General features: G+C 44.8%; 2 protein-coding genes across 2 annotated transcripts in view; one reads left to right on the top strand and one right to left on the bottom strand.

Annotated features, from left to right (window-relative positions):
• The window catches only part of PDCD11 (programmed cell death 11), a 47,860-nt gene extending 43,807 nt beyond the window's left edge, over positions 1-4,053 (top strand). Inside the window, exons 31-36 of the mRNA XM_074233794.1 lie at positions 100-246; positions 660-910; positions 1,587-1,755; positions 2,300-2,453; positions 2,897-3,062; positions 3,640-4,053. Coding sequence (XP_074089895.1) covers positions 100-246; positions 660-910; positions 1,587-1,755; positions 2,300-2,453; positions 2,897-3,062; positions 3,640-3,814 — 1,062 coding nt within the window. The 3' untranslated portion in view covers positions 3,815-4,053. The remainder of the gene's footprint in view (positions 1-99; positions 247-659; positions 911-1,586; positions 1,756-2,299; positions 2,454-2,896; positions 3,063-3,639) is intronic.
• CALHM2 (calcium homeostasis modulator family member 2) lies at positions 1,311-12,387 on the bottom strand. The gene is made up of 3 exons (XM_074233795.1): positions 12,334-12,387; positions 9,214-9,791; positions 1,311-6,586 (listed from the first exon to the last, which is right to left on the bottom strand). Exons 2-3 carry the CDS (start codon positions 9,766-9,768, stop codon positions 6,170-6,172), a joined length of 972 nt encoding a protein of 323 aa, XP_074089896.1. The 5' UTR covers positions 9,769-9,791; positions 12,334-12,387; the 3' UTR covers positions 1,311-6,169.
• Between the last annotated feature and the right edge of the window lie 2,036 nt (positions 12,388-14,423).

Raw genomic sequence — 14,423 nt, 5'->3', positions numbered from 1 at the left:
AGGTGTAGTTATGTGGCAGAACTGGGGAGATTGAGGAGTCTCAGGGCGGTGTCTGGTCCAATTAAGCCTCTGACCTCAGATTCTCTCTGGTTCTCACAGAAGAAACAGACCAAGCTCACAGAAGTCCCCAGGCTGCAGCTATCTTCAGGCTTTGTATGGGATGTGAGTCTGGATATGCTGGCCCCAGCCATGCCACCCCGAGAGGAGAGTTCGGACAGTGAAGAAGAAGAAACAAGCCAAGCCACGGTTCGTCTTCCCCTAAGGCTTTTTTTTTAAGTTGGTCTCTCCAAGGAATACTTTCCAAAACTTAGCTTTGTTCTGGGAGGTCCTGCCTTAGGTGATTTGGAAAGGAGGATGACACTAGTTTACCTACCAAGACCCTAAGAAACCTCTCAGTACAAGCCTCCAGGCTCAGGGAACATGGAACAATAAGATAGTTCAAGGGCCCTGGAATTGAACCTGTGATTAGTGGACTCAGAAATGCTAGTGATTGAAATACTAATCAGCTGGGATTCTGGGCTCACAGGAGGCCAGGAAAATGAAAGTGATACCAGGCTAGAGTCCAGAAACTTTCTGGGCTGTCTCTACATGTGCCTCCCTAGGGTGGGTATGAGTTGAGCCCTGGGTGCTACCACTCACTCCTACATGCTCCTCTTTAGCTAAAGAAGAAAAGCAAAAAGGACAAAGAGCTGGAGAAGCAGCAGGCAGAAAAGGAGCTGTCACGCATTGAGGCAGCCTTGATGGACCCCAACTGGCAGCCCAAGACAGCAGATGATTTTGATCGCCTGGTCCTAAGCTCCCCCAATAGCTCCATCCTGTGGCTGCAGTACATGGCCTTCCACTTACACGCCACAGAAATCGAGAAGGCCCGGGCAGTGGCTGAGAGGGCTCTCAAGTCCATCTCCTTCAGGTAAAGAGGCTTCCTTCCATCAGCTACCATAGAGAAGGGCAAGGGAGCATGTTTTTAGGGAACATTTGGCCCAGTAGAAGTTTGCTCTGCAGACTGCTGATTGCTCTGAGGGTGACTGTACTTAGTTCCTTTCATCTGACTTGTAGTTCTCTGTAAGTCAGCGTGAACACCTGGGTGTTCAGAGAGGGAAGATGGGATAGAGAGCAGGGCTGGTACTTTTTGTGTTTGTGATAAGAATAGTGATGAGTGAAACAGTAGCTATTTTCCTATACTTTTAAATTATATATATATATATATATATATATACACATATATATATGTATATACATATATATATAGTATAATTATGATATATATAGTATAATTATGTATAATAATTATGATAATAGCATCATTTGTGATGAGTTAGTAAGAGACCCAGGTTCTCCTAGTTAATTGGATGAAGGACAGTTCATATTTAAGGGCCAACACCTTCCCAACTCTGATATTGGGGTTGAGGCTCTCACTTCCTCCAGGGAAGATCTGTTTTAGGACTTAAGTATGTGTGTGATGGGGGTCTAGTTGTAATCTGTATTTTAGACATTGAGAGTTAGCCTCCAGATAGGGGTGCAAGAAGTCCATTGGACTAGAGCTTATGTTTTGCTCTCTATTTCCTGTTTTCTCTCTGTACTTCTAGAGAAGAGCAGGAGAAGCTCAATGTGTGGGTGGCTCTGATGAACCTGGAGAATATGTATGGCTCCAGTGAGACTCTGACCAAGGTCTTTGAGCGTGCTGTGCAGTACTGTGAGCCCTTGAAGGTCTTCGTGCAGCTGGCTGACATCTACACTAAATCAGAGAAGTACCAGGTATATTTCCCAGTCTCTTGATGGAGAAGATCCCCTTCAAGTCCATCCCCACTCTAGACAGATGCCCAGTGAACATCACAAAGCCAGGGCTAGAAGTGGAGAGTCCTCAGTTCTCACTGTAACTTTGGGAAAATTGTTTCACAATCCTGGGTCTCAGCATCCCTAGCTATCAAATGGAAAAAAAAAATAGTTCCTTCCTTTTAGAGGTTAAGTAAATTGCTAGATGAGGAAATTATTTGGAGATGAAGGTATCAAACAAAATTACAGTGATGTCTCTATAGTGTATCCTAGACAAAAAAGGAAAGTCATGCCCCTTTCTGAGCATGGTGCTTCCTCCTTTTGTCTTTCCCATCTCTTTTTGTCCTTTTTGCATCTCCTTAGCCACCTCTCCCTGAGTTTATGAGCAATGTAGATTGGAGGATCTTGAGAGTCACTTCCCACAAAATAAAAGTTCTCTCATTTCTCTTCCTAGTTCCCCAATCTCTAGAGTAGGCCTGGTTTCAGTTTGGTTCTTATGTTCCTCTGCTGACCTCTTTTTCACCAGGCAGCTGAAGAGCTTTACAATCGGATGCTGAAACGTTTCCGACAAGAAAAGACTGTGTGGATCAAATATGGTGCCTTCCTCCTTCAGAGAGGGCAAGCCGATGCCAGTCACCGTCTGCTGCAACGGGCCTTCAGCTGTCTGCCACAGAAAGAACGTAAGACCTCTGTCCTTCTTTACATCTCTCAAATGGGGCTTCTGGGGATTCCTCCATCTTGGCACAGGGTAGGCTTCCTTGTCAGGGTGACTTTTCATGTAGTTCTTGGTTTTGCATAAAAGTATGGTTGACCTTCCCATAGTCCCAGTTCTCAAGGATGAGGATAATAGAATTAAACCTCACTCTGAGCCCCTTTGTTGAGATGTTACGTAGGCTTAAGTAAAGACACCCAATGACCAGTGAAGTTAGGTCCCTTTCCTGACTTTACATTCGCCATCTTTAACATGCCTAATTTGGAATTAGACTTTGTCCTTCCAGGAAGGGCCCAAGGTCCTGGGAACAAGGACCAAAGAGCAGGAGTGAGCATCCTTCCCCATCCTCTTGAACTTAGTCCATTAGAGAAAGTATTGGTTTGAATGTCTGAATCACCCCTACTGTTGTAGATGTGGATGTCATTTCCAAATTTGCTCAACTTGAGTTCCATCTGGGGGATGCAGAACGAGCCAAGGCCATGTTTGAGAGCACCCTTAGCAGCTACCCCAAGCGCACAGATGTCTGGTCCATCTACATTGACATGATCATCAAGTATGGGAGCCAAAAGGAAGTCCGGTAAGTGGGGGAAGGCAAAGGGGACTTAATATGACTAGTTACTCTCCTAGAGACCATTGAGCATTTTTGCTTCTAGCTGTTACAAAACTAGCTTTGGTGAATATAAAGAGGTAGTCCTGTATTTATTTCTCTCCACCTTCCAACCATTCTCAGTACTTTCACCAGAAGATTTTGTCTAAGGCCTCTATTTGGCCTTGGGCATCAACATGAGCTCAGTGGGCTGGAAGCCAGAAAACCTGGGCTGTCCTAATAATTATCTGTGCATCAGCTTTCATTTCTAGTACTTTCTCAGGAATGACTTCTTTTTTTTTCCTGGCACCCTCCCCATGGGACAGGGTATGGGAGTGAGGGTTGCCGTGACTAGCTAGGATGGAGTTGGGTGGAGGGCTACTGGTGTTGAATTCAGGACTTTCTCCTGGGACTCCATCCCTATCTTTCAGGCCAGTAGCTTCATTCTGTTTACTTGGGAAAGAATGAGTTTTCCCTAATGCCTATGCCTTAGAGAGATTCTCCTGGACTGACAGCTTCTGGCCTGGTCAGTGCCCTGTTTCCCTGAGCCTCTATTCTTGTGACCCAGGGACATCTTTGAGCGAGTGGTACACCTGAGTCTGGCCCCCAAGCGGATGAAATTCTTCTTCAAACGCTACCTGGACTATGAAAAACAGCATGGCACAGCTGAGACGGTGCAGGCTGTCAAGGAGAAAGCCTTGAGCTACGTGGAGGCCAAGAGCACCCTTGCTGACAGCCAGTGACTGGCCCAAGGGCATCCTCCAACAATTACTCCCAGAGAGTGGACATGAGGGGGAGGAGAGGGGATGGGAGGGGCTTTATTTAAGAATTGTTTGTGGTGACATGGGGTAGTCCTGGAAAAACCAGGAGTGACCTGTTAATTTGTTTTTGTTTGACTGTTGGTTGATATTTGAGTGTATAAATGTGGAAATGTTTCATAGAATTTCTCTGAACTTTTTTCTTTTTTGTTATAAGGGATGACTTGGTGGGAGTGGGGAGGGATCTATTGTGAAATACATGATATAAAAGCAAAAGAAAAAAATTTTTAAACAATGAGAGATTTCTCTTTTTAAAAAAATTGAATGAGCTTATTTCCTCCATTCTCTAGTAATGCTGGAGGGCAGTTCCTCTGACCATTTGTTTCACAGTCATTTTCTGACAGACTCCCAAGAAACCTGTTTGGTTTGTGGCATATAATTTAACCACCCCAGTGAATCCAACCTTAACTGGAAAGGTTAAGAGGACTCACTGGGTTTAGAGCCTGAGTTAAAATGAACTTGTTCACCCATCTGTAAAGTGGTGATGAGAATACTCATATAGATCGTTTCACTGGATTTGTCCTAAAGAAAGTGCTTTGTAAAATATTTATTTGCTCCCTGGGAAGGGGTCATGGAAGGAAGTTCCTGACCAGGCTCTCAATAATCACAGTTGTGATTTCATCTGAAGGGAATAAGGGAAATCCAGAATTGCTAGGCTACAACTCTTTAGGTACTTCCTACTGGATCATGGAAATCCCCATGGGCCCATGGGTCACTTGCCCAACTATACCTCTCTTCAGGACTTCCTTGGAATCTTTGAGGACAGGGGTAGGAGAGTGCTCCAGCTCCAAGAAATCTGAGTTCCAGTTCTGTGCTCTGATTTGGGGAATCAATGCCTTTCAGTTTTTCTCTCTTCACAGGGAAAAAATAAAGTGTTCCTCAACAGGACCCATGAGGGACAATGTCAAGACACTTCCTCCATGGCCACAGGTATCCCTAAAACATCTAAGGAACTTCTCTCGTTCTGTCTCCAACACTCAAGGAAGTGTTTCCTTAAGGTTCTATGGCTTTCTGTTCCTGTGAGAGACAGCTTCTTGTTCTGGCCTCTGAAAATAGAGGTCGATTCTGGCTCAACCTGAAATACTATGAACAAAAATGCAGTTTTCTCTAAAATACATAATCGAAGAGAGTTTATCAGTCATAATATACATGCATTTGGCAGGATTAGGAGAGAAGGGAGAAGCCATTTTCAGAGAACAAAATGAAGGGAAAAATAAGAAGAAAGCCTCAACTCTTCCTTTCCATGAATGAGGGTTATTTGGGTTTTAGGAGCACTAGATTCTGCCTGGAGAGGCCAGATTTGAGGGAGGGAACAATTGGATTTCTCTACAATAGTCTGTGGTTCCCACGAGAGATAAGGAATAGGAATCAAGTATAGAAGTGATTTGTTTTCCCATGTATGGAATGAGCAATGAGAAGGACTTTGAAAGATATTACAGCATCAAACCCCAGCCTGGCAGTCAGGAAACCAGAGTCCCAGACCCACGTAACCTGGTGGTTACATAAATTGTTTCCTCTCCCAGAGCCTCAGTGTCCTTTCATAACAAAAAAAAAGGTTGAATTTTTTTTGTTACTGTCCCTTATAATTCTAAAATTCTTTGATTTCTCCCAGGGGTGTACTACCTGCTTTTGGATTTGGGATCTATTTACAGTGTCCATGTATACACACACACACACATCGATATTATTATAGCAAAGTTTTTATCAAAAATAGAAAACAAGATCAGTGGGAGCCCAAGGAGTAATGCCCCTTTCCAAAGATGGTCATTCTTAACCCACACACAGTCATAAATTAATTGTGTTCAGCCCTTCATTTTTGCAAGGAGCCCATTGGCAAGGCATAGAATGAACTTACTTTCTGGTGTCCCAGAGTTCAGAAGTTAGCGCAAGTAGCTGCTTTTCTACAAGACTAAAAACATCTTGTAAAGTTGCTGATCCAGCCAGCTGGAATGGCCTAAAGTTCCAAGAAGGCCCTTCTCAGTACTTCTGTCCTACCCATCTGATTCTCTCCAAACTTCACTTTCCTTTTCCCTCTTTCATGAGCTGTTGTCCTCACCACCACCCTCTAGCTCTTTTTGATGGTCTGTAAGTGATGCTTTTAAAATTAGCTTCTTCTGCTCCATCCCAGAATCAGCTGAGCATCTGCCAACCTCTGGGTTTGGGTGCAAGACCGTGGGGCATCTTTGTACTCATCCAAATACGAGCAATGAGCAATAGTAAAGAGCAACCAAATTCAGTTTGGGGGTAGAGCAGTTCTGGATAGTAAGGATGTCTGAAATACTAAGAAGCCAAGAAAGCCATCTCCAGATTGTCCGGGCCAGTCCCATTCCCCACTATTCCCTGGGCCCACTTGTGTAGTCGGCTGTAAAGTGGGAAGCCCTGGTTCTCACGGTACAGGTAGACGCCGGTGATAGCATTCCACTGGGGTCTCGGTTGGGTCCCCTCGACAACAAACTCTTGGACCAGCTCCTTGTCGTCTTTGTCCAGGGCCACAAAGCCGAAGAAACGGCGCACGTTGTTGGCTGCCAGAATTCGGGAGTGTACTTCTGCTGTTCTCTGGAACAGCTGGGATTCATTGGTCCGGTACTGGGCCCAGTATGCCTCTTGCCGGTACCCCAGTGGTGAGCAACAATGCTTTAAACACTTGGTGAGGAAGACGAGAACAGCCACCACTCCAATCAGCAGCCATCCAAAGAGCTGGATCAGAGAGAGCAGGCAAGTGTAAGATGGAGTTTTCCCTTGACTCAAAAACTGCCAATCCTCTCCCCACCCTGAATAAGGACTCAGTGGGGAAAGGAGGGAGACCAAGGACAGAGGTTCAGTAAACAACAAACCTTTGACTGGGAGATGGGGATTCTATTCCTGACTTAGTAATAATTAGCTGCCTAAGAACAAAGTCAATTGTCTTTGGATCTGTTTGCTTTTCTGTGGAATGAGAGCTGGAGTAGATGTTCTCTTAGGTCCCTCAGGAGGGGAATAAGTCATATGAATCTCTTTCTGCTCTCATTATCTGGCTGTCTTCTACTCAGTTCTCTATACCTATTAGTACCTGTCCATTTTCCTCTTGAACCCACAATCCTTTCTCTCCCCTTGGGTCTATGCAGGTCTATGCATTTATTTCTGACTCCTCTTCATTATAGTTTTTTTCTTTTTTGTTTTTTTGTTTGTTTGTTTTGTTTTTTAGGTTTTTGCAAGGCAAACGGGGTTAAGCAGCTTGCCCAAGGACACACAGCTAGGTAATTATTAAGTGTCTGAGACCGGATTTGAACCCAGGTACTCCTGACTCCAAGGTTGGTGCTTTATCCACTACGACACCTAGCTGCCTCCCCTCTTCATTATAGTAAAAGCTGAAAAGGGTCTTAGAAGTTATCTGGTCCTGCTCCTTTTACAGATGATGAAACTGATGTCTGGACAGATCAAGTGACTTTAGCATCATCCAGCTAGTTGTATTGGAGGAAGAATCTGAATTCAAGTCTTCCAACATGTAGTAAGCACTTAATAAATGTCTGTTGTTAGTGATAATTCTAAGGTAAATTAGTCATCTGCATCACCTCTTCAGCCTTCTAGAGAACTTTGAGTGAAAATTCTTTGCTTCCTATTCCTTGGCTCCCTTTCTATCTAATTAATGCTCCTATTTTTTTCCTCTCAACTCAGAAAACTTTTTTGGAGGTTCTCTAGCCTAAGTTATGGGGGAACTTGCTGAAGGATCATGGGCAATTCACTTAACCTTCAGTTTCCTCATTTGTAAACTTAACTACAGAAGGAAATGTCAAATCACTCCAATAGCTCAGTCAAGTAAACCCCAATTTATTTCCCAATGCAGAAATCCCTTTTATAGAGTTTCTGATTACCTGGAATCCTCAAACCTTTTTGAACACCAAAAAGGTAACTTTTATATTGAAGGTAATATAATTCTTGATTCTTACAAAGATCTTATAAAGAGTCATCTAGAGGAGAAAGAAAGCGATATAGGAAGAATGCAACAAGATCCATGCTATTTTACTTTACCAGATCAATATTGCTTACACCAGTAATCCTTGATGTCAGATTGTAACCACTGGAGCTGGGCCTGGTATATCATCAGATAAATCACACTTTAAATGCAACATTAACCAAGGTATATCTCCAGTGATAGGCTACTTTAGGCTGCTCACACAATTAATCAGCTGCTTTATTCCTCCCCAAAGTTAATCATTCACTCTGGTTTAGGCTGTGTCCATCTGGGCCACAATCAGAGGTCAGTTCAAGGATAAGGTTATTTCTAGCTGCCCAACCCCAAGTTTTCTAAATTTCAAGAACCATTTCGTGGAGAGAATTCCCAATGCCAATAAAATCACATCTAATTTTTTTAAACTTTTTAAGTGACTTGCCCAAGGTCACACTGCTAGGCAATTATTAAGTGTCTGAGGTTGGATTTAAACTCAGGTACTCCTGACTCCAGGGCCCGTGCTCTAGCCACTGCACCACCTAGCTGCCTCTATAGATCTAATTTTTAATAAAAGAAGTCAGAATATCCAGGTCAGTCTGTGGCTGAGTCAAGGGATCAATATGTGACTGAAGAATAGCAATTTTTCCTGCTTTTTAAAATTAATGGGAACCAGAACCATGGTTATGGTTTCATTAGCACTGAGCATTACCCACTTCTAACACTGAGGATTATTCTAACTCTAGAGGACAGAGTTGGCAGACTGGTACTAGATCCTTTCTGTTCCCTCCTCTCCACCTAAAAGGAGCAAAGTTGAAGCCTTTCTAGGATTTTTCCTTGCTTTTTCTTGGAAGGTTGGAGGGGAGGAGTGGTTTAGGGTGTGATCTTTACTTTACCACTGCTTTTCCCTCCTCTCTCTCTCTCTCTCTCTCTCTCTCTCTCTAATTAGCTATACCCTGTTAAAAACAACTAGTTTGATTTTTTTTTCATGTAGGGACAATTTAATGATCAGAGCTACAGGGTCTCTTAATTTCATGGAGTTTATATTTAAAAAGTTGTTTATAAAATCATCAAAGCTCAAGAGTCCCCATTTAGGAAAATTAGTAAGTTGGAGCTCTAATTCTGCCTTAGATACCTGCTGCCTGTATGACCCTTGATAAGGGTCACATTAATAAAGGATCTCCCTAGTAAAAAGAGGGAAGGAGGGTGGATTCAATGACCTTGAAGACCCCTTCTAGCTCTGAACTTATGCTTCTGTGAATAAAAGTTCTGATTTTGTCACCAGCACCTAAAACAGCTAACATGGCATCCCTGATCCTGAAGGGGTATGGGAGAAGATAGTGGGAAATCTTTGCATACAGCTAAGCCCATCTCCATCTTCCACAAAAACTTGACTTACCTGGGACTCATATTTGAGTCTTCGGCTCACTTCCTCCTGGAAGGCTGACAGATTTGCTGGGGCATCTCCACAGGGGAACCTGGCCAGGATCTCAACTGCATGGTCCTGGGGGAAACCACCCCTCTCATCTGTCAGTGAGGAGGGGTCCACAAACTCGCTGAGGGCACAGACATATGCCTCTCCTCTGAGCAGTGAAAGGACAGACCAGGTGACTGGAGCCACAGCTGCACGACCCAAGATGGAGCTCAAGAGAAGGAAATTTGGGGCAGCTGAACAGTTTTTGGCCCGTCGTAGCTGACACTCAGCCACCAGATTCCAGGTGTGAGTGTTGAGGATGACCCCGATTAGGAAGAGAGCCAAAGCAGGTACCCCAATCGCTGTTAAACCATAAATGTAGTTTCTGGCAGGGGAGCAAGGACAGTGAAAGGCCACCACAGAGAACAGTTCCTGGCTCCCCACTGTTCCCAGGGCCACCAGCCCATTAAAGATCATCACATCCTTGCTCTTGAAAAAGAGTGACAGGAAGCGGAAATTCTCCACAATCAGGGCAGCCATGGTGATGAACTGAAATGTTCAGTCTGCAGAAAGGAGAAAGAACCTGGGTGAATTCAGATATTAGAATTCTGGTGGATTCTAATCCTAGAGACATGAGGAAGGTTGATTGGGGGGTGCATATGATCTAATGGGAAGAACTTCAAGGTAGGAGCTGAGGGATGTTCTGTATCATGTCACAGAATGTGTAACCCTGAGCAAGTGACTTCCCCTTGACAGGCCTTGATGCCATCATCAGTGAAATTGGAGAAGATAATTATCTCTCAGTCATAATAAAAGAAAGATTACAATATTTTGTTTATACAGCTCTTCAAAAGCACCATCCTCTTCTCACGGTGACCCTGAGAGGTAGAGAGGATGGGTGTTATGATACTCATTTTACCAATGAAGAAACTGAAATTTAGACAGCATGTTGGTCTGGAGCCCTTGCCTCCTGCTCCTCTGGGAAGTCATTAGATTGGCAGTTCCTTGAGGGTAATGCCAGTTTTTGACTTTATATTTATTAGCATAATTTAGCACAGTGCTGTGTGACTGAATAGACCGGAAAAAAGTAACAAGATTTCTCAGTCCCCTCTCTCCTTACTTTCCAAGCCATCTACTCTGCCTATGAAGAATCAGAATTTGAAACCAGCTTTAATCCACCGTCCCCCCCAATATGCTGTGCTGAATAGAATTCCTAAGAGGGAGAGTGAAGTGTATTTCCAAGGAACTGTAAAATGAAATTGGCCTGATTAGACAGAACCTCTAAGGTTCTGCCTAACTGGAAACTGAGCAAAGCTAACAAGATTTTCAATTCTGTTTTGAACAGAAGCAGCAGCATCAAACTGAGGGGAGACAGCTCTCTGCCAAGACCCTCCTTTGGCCTTAATCACAGACTACCTCCACCTACCCCATTAAGAAGTTGCCCCCATCTCCCCTGCATAGATGTAGAAAACAATGACCTCCAAGTTCGAGGCAAAGGGGAAGTTGGGAGCAGAGCTTGGGTACCTGCTTATCTGTGTTCTGCTGCAGCTCTCAAAATTTCATCTCTAAGAATATGGTCCAGAAATTGGGGTGAGTGAGGGAATAAAGTGAGACTTTACAAGCTATGATCTCTATTTAATAAGGCTATGGAAAGCCTCCACAAGGAGTCTCTACTCTCTTTGGGAACTCCTCTGTCTTTATTTATTTTTTTGGGGGGAGAACATGACAATAATGAAACAAATATCTCAATCACAAGGAATAAGAAAGGACAAAAGATTGCATAAAAAAACCTGTAAATTGTAAAAATCCACAGACCTTTGCTACATGTAATTTACTTGTTCTTTAAATATTTTCTTATTACCCTTAGCAAGGTAGCACCAAAATTGCTCTATTTATAGCCCTTAACACTTCATTTTATGTTATTCTCTTCATTTAAAAACGTTTTACTGATGACCTTTTTGGGAATCATATTTATCATTACCCACTAACCCATTCCCCCATAGATCTCTGTGTTTGGAACACTATGGATAGTCCAAAAAACCAATACATTCAGCTCTGCTTATGTTTTAGGATTAGGTAACAGGGCGTCCCCAAAGCTAGTAACTGTTAATGATACCTTCACCCTGTTTCTGCGGTCTGGGAGGAAGAAAGGTGCTCTTCCTCATGTTCTATAAAACTTTTAAGAAGGAAAGATTGATACTTCTTAGAAGACTGCAGTGCCCAGTGGAGCCAGTCTGAGAGGTGCCAGAACTATAGGTATAAAGCACCCATCCACTCACACCCACACACCCAACTTCTGGACACTTTCATCTACCCCCCCCCCCCCAGGGAAACAAAAGAGTATGGGTTCTGCTGGGCCTCCACTTAAATTTTTGTGACAATAATAAAAAAGATTGTTTCATTTTCCCTCTTTTGATTCCCAGTCCCATCCCTGGCACCCTGGCAGTCCCAATCCTGTGAAGTTTCCTGTTCATCCGAGAGTAAGTCTGGACAATCCTGTATAAGCAAAACGAGGCCCTGTGCTATTAAACTTGAGTCTTCCGCCTGGATCTGGCCATTCCTTTCATGGGCTCCTTTGGGGCTCCCCTTCACCAGCCCCCCCCCTTCCTCCCAGGCCAAGGACACAAATAAGGAGAGGGTAAAGGCAAGATCCTGGACTTTAGAGGCCAGTCTCTCAGGGCCAGGGTTAATGGGCCATAGGCATCAGGGTAAATCCCTCTTCCCCTTCCCCACTTGGGTACTCTCCCCTTTCCATGAGGGCAGAGACTCGGGTGTTCTCTCTGGGGAGTCTCAGTTTCACAAACACCACTCAGACCTGGTGAGGGCAGAAGGCCAGATGACCAACCGGAGTTGGACAAGAGAGAGATTCTGTGGGACCAAAGCACTGGCCCCAGAAAGATCGTGCCCAGGGAAGGGGGTGAACTTTTCAAAGCCCTAGCACTGGGGGGGGGGGGCAAAGGGGCCTTTTCATTTCTCGGGGGCAGATGTCTAGGCAGGCCCCCCCTTCACCCCTTCTGGCCATCTATGACAGTATTTCCAAAGTTGCCCTGAATTCCCCCCTCCCTACCCGCCCCCCCATCCCGTTGGCTGGGCAGAGTCACTCACCCGGGCTCCGGGCTCCAGAGGGGCGGTGGCTGCGAGTCCTGGGGCGGGCAGGGCGCAGCTCGGACTGCGGACCGGGGCAGCGGTGCCCGGCCCGCCGCGCGCGCTCGGCCCTCGCCTCCTCTGCCTCACCGGAGGCTCCGTTTTGGGCTTTTGGTTTGCTGGGCCGGGGCCGGGGCCGGGGCCGGGGCCGGGGCCGGGGCAGGGGCTTCCTGCAGGGTCGGGCCGGAGGAAGGAGGAAGATCGTAGAGATCCGGGGTGGGGGGGCTGCTACTTGGGGAAGTGGCAGCGCCGCTCACAGAAAGTTTAAACCCCAAAAGAAAGAAGGAATGGAAAAAGCGCGTGTGCGTGAGAGTGGAAAAACAGCTTCCCCTGAGGCCTCAGGGGAGGGGCGGAGGGGGAGCTGGGGGGGCCGGGGGGAGGGGCTGGCCCTCCCGGGTCTGCTCTGCGGCACCGCCCGCCCGGACCAGCAGCCTGAACCCCAACTCCAGGCCCGCGCTTTAAGAACCGCTTACCCGCTCTCGGTGGCTCAGACTCAGAGACCCGTCTAGAGGACTCCCGTGGACCCCGCAGATTTAGGAGTCGGGGAGGACAGAGGAGGGAAGGGAAGAGTCTGAGGTGAGCCAGCTGAGTCTGAGGGGAGATCTGGTCCAGGCTCCCCAGATGTAGGAGCTGGGGAGGGCAAAGAAAGGCTGGAGAGCGTCTGAGCCGGTTGGATCTGTGCGGAGATCTTCTTCAGGCTCCGCAGATGTAGGAGTTGAGGAGGGCAAAGCAGGAAAGGGAAGAGTCTTAACCAATTAGGCCTGTGGGAAGATCTGGCCTAGGTGCTTCCACATCACCCCAACCAAAATTTATTAATCGTTTTCAATTTGTGAGACCCTAGGCTTGAAGATGAAGAAAAAAGGACAGAACCAACATGGTTCCTGCCCTCAATGAACTTACCTTCTATTTAGGAGATGAAACAGGTCCACAAGTAATATATATATATATATATATATATATATATATATATATATATATATATATATATATATATGATAACTATATTTTGGGGACAAGTTTGTATACCAAATAATTTTAAGAGTGAAAAAGTGCCAGTAACTATCTGCAGAACTTTAGAAGAATCTTCTTCCCCAACTCCTTCACCTATCTGACATGGGCTGCTTAGGTGATCTAGGACTCCTGCTCCCTAAGCTTTCTTTGTATTAGAGAAAAAGATTATTCATGGCCAACTCTGACTACCCTTTTACTCTGCCTTCCTGACTTGACCAGGGAGGCCCTTAATTTTTCCTTTATTATCTTTAATTATCTTCAAAAATCCAAAATTATCTTCAAAAAGCCTTTCATAATCTGACTTCAGTCTACCTCTCCACTTTTATTTCATATTATATTCACACATCCAACTAAATTGATCTATTTGTTGTTCCCCCAAATTTTCAGTCCATTTCTTGCCACTGTGTATTTTGCAAAAGCTAGCTTCTACACATTCCTTCCTAACCTTAATTTGGGAGTGAATGGGAATAGACACCAGAACTGGTAAATTGTTAATCTGTTCCTCCCTATAGAGCTACTATAACTGACCATCAACTGCATCTTTTTCCCCCCTTTTTGGAGGGTTATTATAGGCAATGGGGGTAAGTGGCTAACTTCAGGTCATGCAGCTAATAAGTATGAAGTGTCAGAGGTCAGATTTGAACTCAGGTCCTCCTCACTCCATCTGGTGATCTACCTACTTTGTCACCTGTTGCTCCTGCAACTAAATTTCTTTGAGGGGATCAGACCTTGGGAAGGTTTTTGACCACATTTCCTTTACTTTCAGTTAGCTGAACTCAAAAAAGGAGGAAGGTATAGAGATTATCCTGTAAATTCTCCATGGGAAGAACTACAGTGTCAGAGATATGAGAAATTCAACCTCAAAAGTACCCTCAGTCTCAGGCTAGGTCAGGAAGCTAATTGTTGCTGAAATGGGTAATTAGTAGTATGCTATGATGCAGTTCCAAACAAAATAGAAATGACTTTGGGATCATGTGTTCTTTTGAGCCTCTGCTTTCCATTAGTTTTGATGATGGAGAATTGTTCAGGGATGATAAATC

This window comes from Macrotis lagotis, chromosome 4, assembly GCF_037893015.1.
Source record: "Macrotis lagotis isolate mMagLag1 chromosome 4, bilby.v1.9.chrom.fasta, whole genome shotgun sequence".
NCBI lineage: Eukaryota > Metazoa > Chordata > Mammalia > Peramelemorphia > Peramelidae > Macrotis > Macrotis lagotis.
This window is presented reverse-complemented; position numbering and strand designations above follow the sequence as displayed.